The sequence below is a fragment of the Saccostrea cucullata genome, unplaced genomic scaffold (genome assembly GCF_032062105.1).
Source record: "Saccostrea cucullata isolate Sc308-1 unplaced genomic scaffold, CSIRO_AGI_Scuc_v1 ctg22281, whole genome shotgun sequence".
In the NCBI taxonomy this organism is placed as follows: Eukaryota; Metazoa; Mollusca; class Bivalvia; order Ostreida; family Ostreidae; genus Saccostrea; species Saccostrea cuccullata.
Genome location: NW_026934380.1, coordinates 1 through 6,080, shown reverse-complemented (window position 1 = coordinate 6,080; position 6,080 = coordinate 1). Strand labels below are relative to the sequence as shown.

Genomic DNA, 6,080 nt, shown 5'->3' with positions numbered 1-6,080 from the left:
GATATTGAGAATTTTGATCAGTTTTCACAAGAATTCAGAGAATATCTCACAAGAACAAGATCCCATGAGAGTGTTTGTGAACGCCAAAGACTCGATTTCCTTAAGAAAGGATATGACTTACTGATACAAAATGCAAAACGAAATCTAAAGAAATATTTAGAGGAGCAGCATAAAAGGGAGGAAAAATCAGAATATTCCTACCGCTCAAGGACGACTTCAACCAGGAGTAGCCAATCATCTATCATCGCTAGAAAGTCCGCAAAGGCCGAGGCAGCAAAGGTCAGTTTACAGTTCGCTAAGGAGGCAGCAGAACTGAAGAAAAAGCATGCCTTGATCGAGCAGCAATATGCATTAGAAACCGCCAAAACCAAAGCACACGCAGAGACAGAAGATCGAGACACAGGCTAAACTTGAGTTACTGAAAAAAGAACAAGAGGCAGCGGAGGCCAAAGCGGAAGTAAGTGTATTGAGGTCGTTTGACGGAGACGAAGACGCTTCGCACAGATCGCTACCGTCCCTACCGGAAAGCGATTCCCACACAAAGACAAAAGATTATGTAGCAAATCTTACAATTGTTCCTCCTCAGGACTTCGTCAAAAGGACAAGTGACCAACAAACTTCTAACATGGATGATATGGTCGGTAATCACAAGACATTCGGGGACCTCTATCGCAGAGACATTCACAGAGAGCTACACTCTGTTCCTCCAGCTAGCGCTCACCCCGTGGGTGTACCACAAGATTTTCCAGCCAGTTCATCCTTGAATCCTGAAGCGCCATCTTATAAACCCACCAACTCAAGCCTATCATCGGATTTCACAAAGTTCCTCCTCAAGAAAGATCTCCTTCTAACTCGTCTAACTACCTTCAATGATAAACCTGAGACCTATGCATCCTGGAAAAACAGTTTTAAAAACATAATGGAGGAACTGGGAGTTACTCCAGTGGAAGAGATTGACTTACTTGTCAAGTGGCTGGGGAAAGATTCACAAAAGTACGCTCAATCCCTAAAAACCTCCACATCAAACGATCCTATAAGAGGTCTTCGCCGTATTTGGGAAAGACTGGATGAAAGGTTTGGAGCTCCGGAAATGGTTGAGGCGGCCTTAAAGTATAAAGTTGACAGTTTTGCGAAAATCACCTCTAAGAACTTTAAGTCCCTGTACGACTTGACTGATATATTGAGTGAAATAGAGTCGGTGAAAGAAGACACCAAGTTCAGTTCTCTTCTGGGATATTATGATTCATCATCTGGTGTAACCCCTATCGTCAGAAAACTCCCCATGAATCTCCAAGAAAAATGGACTACAGCGGCTGTCAAGTACATTGAAGAACATAATGTGCCATACCCTCCATTTTCTATATTCGTCGATTTCATTAGAAGGCTAAGTAAGACGAAGAACAATCCGAGCTTTATTTACGACAAGGAATTTTCCTCAAACAAACCAAATGAGAGAACTGGAATTTCCGCTTTGAAAACCAAGTTTGTTGGGACGTCACTTGAGAAGCCACAATCTGATCCCTCTATGAAATGTCCATTACATCACTCAAATCATGGGCTAAACAAGTGCAAGGCTTTCCGTTTCAAGTCTCTCGAAGCAAGGAGGAAATTCTTGAAAGAGAATGGAATTTGTTTTCGTTGTTGTGCATCTACATCACACACTAGACGAGACTGCAAGGTGGCCATTAAGTGTGAGGAGTGTGGGAACGACAGGCATCCGACAGCACTTCATGTAGACTTCAGAGCATCAGACGGGTTACCACGCTCTACCCAACCTTCAGAGAGAGATCCCATTGTTAAGAACTCTAGTCCTTTGACTCCTTCAGCTTTGCATGGTGGGGAGGAAACTGTAACTGCTGAAATACCTAAACCAGCTGCAAAGACACTGTGTACTCAGATCCAAAAGGGAACCTTTAACGGAACATCGTGCTCAAAGACACTTCTAGCTCATGTGTACAGGAAAGAAAATCCAGAGGACCGACTAACATTATATGCCATCATTGATGACCAAAGCAACAAATCGTTAGTTAGCCCTGAATTCTTCAAGCATTTTTCAGACGTCTATGGGTACACTTCCTACACCCTATCTTCTTGTATGGGTCGTATAGATACTTATGGTAGGAGAGCAACTGGATTTGTTATAGAGTCATTTGATGGAAGTTGCACCCTTGACCTTCCCACATTGATTGAATGTGACCAAGTACCCGATTCGAAGGACGAGATACCAACATCTGATGTTGCCTATCACTACCCACACCTGACTGAAATTGCTCATCATTTCCCATCAATCGATGAGAGAGCTCAAGTGTCCTTACTGATTGGAAGAGACTTACCTGAGGCTCATCACGTGCAAGCCCAGATCACAGGACAAAAAGGAACTCCCTTTGCACAAAAACTTGCTCTAGGCTGGACTCTTATTGGTGAAACGTGTATAGGTAAATTCCACAGACCAGACATTCATGCGTACAAGACTTCAGTTCTAGGAAATGGTAGAAGTACAATGTTCAAACTTTGTAACAGTGAGTTTGAAGTTAAAGAGAAGTACAAAGACTTTGGCTGCACCGTATTCCAGAAATCCCCTGATGACGAAAAACCAGGACTGTCTAGTGAAGACCGGGATTTCCTAAGATTAATGGACAATGATTTCACAAAGGACTGTGAGGGATACTGGACAGCGCCATTGCCCTTCCGTTCGTACCGGCCAAAACTCCAAGATAACAAGGTACAGGCGTTGAAAAGGGCCAGGAGTTTACATATTAACATGGAGAAGGATCCCTTAAAGAAGGAACACATGTTCACCTTCATGCAAGGTATCCTTCAGAATGAACATGCGGAGATCGCTCCCCCCATCCAAGGAGACAAAGAAAGATGGTATCTCCCAATATTTGGGGTCTACCACCCCAAGAAACCGAACCAAATAAGAGGAGTCTTCGACTCATCAGCTAAACACTGTGGCGTATCATTAAACGACGTCTTACTCTCTGGGCCAGATTTGCTGAACAGCCTACTCGGTGTGTTGATGCGCTTCAGACGTGAACCCATAGCCATTATGACTGATGTACGGCAGATGTTTTACTGTTTCCGAGTGAAGGATGAACACAAAGACTACTTACGTTTTCTTTGGTACTATGGGAATGACCCTAATGCAGAACTGATTGATTACAGAATGCGTGTTCACGTTTTCGGGAACAGTCCCTCTCCGGCTGTGGCCTCTTATGGACTGAAAAAGATAGCATGTCTCAGTGAAGGGACCTTCGGGGAGGATGTTGCAAATTTCCTACAGCGGGATTTTTACGTAGATGATGGTTTAACCTCTCTACCCTCGGAGGCTCAAGCCATTGACCTTCTTATGAGGACACGCTCAGCTTTACACAAAGAAGGAAGGTTGCATCTCCATAAAATTGCCTCCAATTCCCGTGCAGTGATGAAGGCCTTTGGTACTGAAGACTTGGCCAAGGAACTTAAGGAATTGGATATTGGTGAGGGGGCCCTACCAGTTCAAAGAAGTTTAGGAATCAGCTGGAATTTAGATACAGACTCGTTCTTGTTCTACCCATCATCTGAGGTGAAACCGGCCACGAGACGAGGAGTACTTTCCACTGTCAATAGCATCTTCGACCCTCTCGGATTTGTAGCACCAATTACTGTACAGGGTAAGCTGTTCCTTATCACTCATACGTAGCTCCATTGACTGGGACTCACCATTGACAGATGAGCAAGTCACCTGGTGGAATGAATGGAGACAATCACTGGGCTTACTTACAGAGCTGAAAATACCTCGAGTCTACACAAGTATGTCCTTTGCGAGCTGTGATTCAAAGGAGGTCCACATGTATTGTGATGCATCTGAGCATGGTATAGCAGCTGTAGGCTACCTACTAGCTAGGAGGAAAGACCAGAAAGAGCTGGGATTTATACTTGGAAAGGCGAAAGTGGCTCCCTCGCATGGCCACACAATACCCCGCCTCGAACTCTGTGCAGCCGTCCTATCAACTGAAATTGCGCAATACATATCTGAACAATTAGACATTGACTTAAGCAAGTTCTTGTTTCATTCGGACAGCAAGGTAGTTCTCGGCTACATAACTAACCAATCACGGAGGTTCTACACATATGTGAGCAACAGAGTGGCACGTATACGACAAGTCACCTCACCAAACCAGTGGAAGTATGTATCCACAAATAACAACCCTGCAGATGTGGCTACACGTCCAATGAATGTAGCAGACTTGAAGGATAGTATGTGGCTAAACGGACCCCCCTACCTTTCACCCTGCAGTGATTCTTCAGAAGAGATTCTTTATGAATTGCAGAACCCTGACTCCGACAAGGAGATTAGACCATTTGTAACATGTATGAAAACCACCCAGGTTACGACAAACCTATCACTCGGCTCACACAGGTTTTCAGAGTTCTCAGATTGGAAGAAACTCATTGAGTCCATTGCGAGATTGAAACATGTGGCGCAGAGTTTCAATGGACTAGGACCTTGTACAGGTTGGCATTCCTGTAAACTCACGAAATCAGTCCCATCTTACAAAGAAGCAGAAAAAATTGTGCTCAAAGTTGTGCAAAGAGAATCTTATCAAGAAGAAATCAACAGTATTCAAGAGAAAAACATTGTTCCCTTGGACAGCTCTTTGAGAAAATTAGACCCATATATGGACTTAGATGGTGTGCTAAGAGTCGGTGGTAGATTAAATAGAGGAGACCTATATCAAGACGACAAGAACCCTATTATTGTCCCTTCTCGACACCATGTGGCCAAACTTATCGTCGAATACTATCACAGGAGGTCAAGACACCAAGGCCGACACATAACTGGTGGCGCAGTGCGTTCTGCAGGATTTTGGATTGTTGGCAGCAAGCGACTCATCTCGTCAATTTTGTACAAGTGTGTCATATGTCGGAAACTACGTAGAGGTGTTGAGAACCAAAAAATGGCTGATCTACCCATAGACCGCACTCAACCAGGTCCCCCCTTTACATATGTGGGCCTCGATGCCTTTGGACCTTGGAACATAGTCACCAGACGAACTCGTGGGGGAGTTACAAATTCCAAGAGATGGGCCATACTGTTTACCTGTTTGACCACTAGAGGTGTGCACATAGAGGTCATTGAGGAGATGAGTGCCTCCTCCTTCATCAATGCTTATAGAAGATTTGTCGCACTTCGAGGTCCTGTAAAGCAGATAAGGTCAGACAGGGGCACAAACTTTGTTGGTTCAACCAGCGACCTCAACATCAACACCATTAGCGTTGAAGATGGACCTGTGAAATCTGCCCTGTATGATAATGGCACCACCTGGATTTTCAACCCTCCTCACTCATCACACATGGGTGGGGTTTGGGAGCGTTTAATCGGCGTCGCCCGACGCATCCTTGACTCTATGTTGTTGGAGAGTTCTATGGTCAAGGGACATTTAACTCATGAAGTACTTGTGACTTTCCTTGCTGAGGTTACCGCGATTATGAACTCACGCCCACTCACAACAATGTCAACAGATCCTGATGACCCTTATCCACTCAGTCCGTCACTCCTGATCACCCAGAAACCGGATGTCTTGGTATCACCATTAAATATTGCGTTCGACTCTAAAGACATGTACCGTTCACAGTGGAAAAGGGTACGACACCTGGCGGATGTCTTCTGGAGTAAGTGGAAAGATGGGAGGAAGTGGCAAAAGGACCAGAGGAATGTTTCAGTTGGTGATGTTGTGTTGATGGTAGACAAACAAGCACCGCGTATTCAGTGGCCTTTGGGCAAAGTTGTGAAAACCTTTCCAAGTGAGGACAACAAAGTGCGCAAAGCAGAGATTCGCATTTCAAGAGATGGCAAGACATCTACGTTTATCCGTCCAGTTTCAGAGTTTGTGTTATTGATTGAGAACAGTGAAGTGTGATATCTGATGATATCAGGTGGGGAGTGTTCCGTCCCGGCTCCCGTAGTTGTAACATTTTGGAACTCTTCTGTTTCCGGTTTACAATGTCGACCGCATGGCTGCGGCTCTGCAACACTTATGTTTTTTATTGTTTAAATACCTGCTGCTGACCACAGTGTAAGTTCATATTTCGTGAAA

At 44.5% G+C, this 6,080-nt stretch overlaps 1 protein-coding gene across 1 annotated transcript; it reads left to right on the top strand.

Moving 5' to 3' along the window:
• The first annotated feature begins 625 nt into the window (after positions 1–625).
• Positions 626–5,903, top strand: LOC134240606 (uncharacterized). The gene is made up of 2 exons (XM_062722687.1): positions 626–3,653; positions 3,766–5,903. The coding sequence occupies exons 1-2, from the start codon at positions 626–628 to the stop codon at positions 5,901–5,903; spliced, it is 5,166 nt and encodes a 1,721-aa protein (XP_062578671.1).
• Positions 5,904–6,080: the final 177 nt, after the last annotated feature.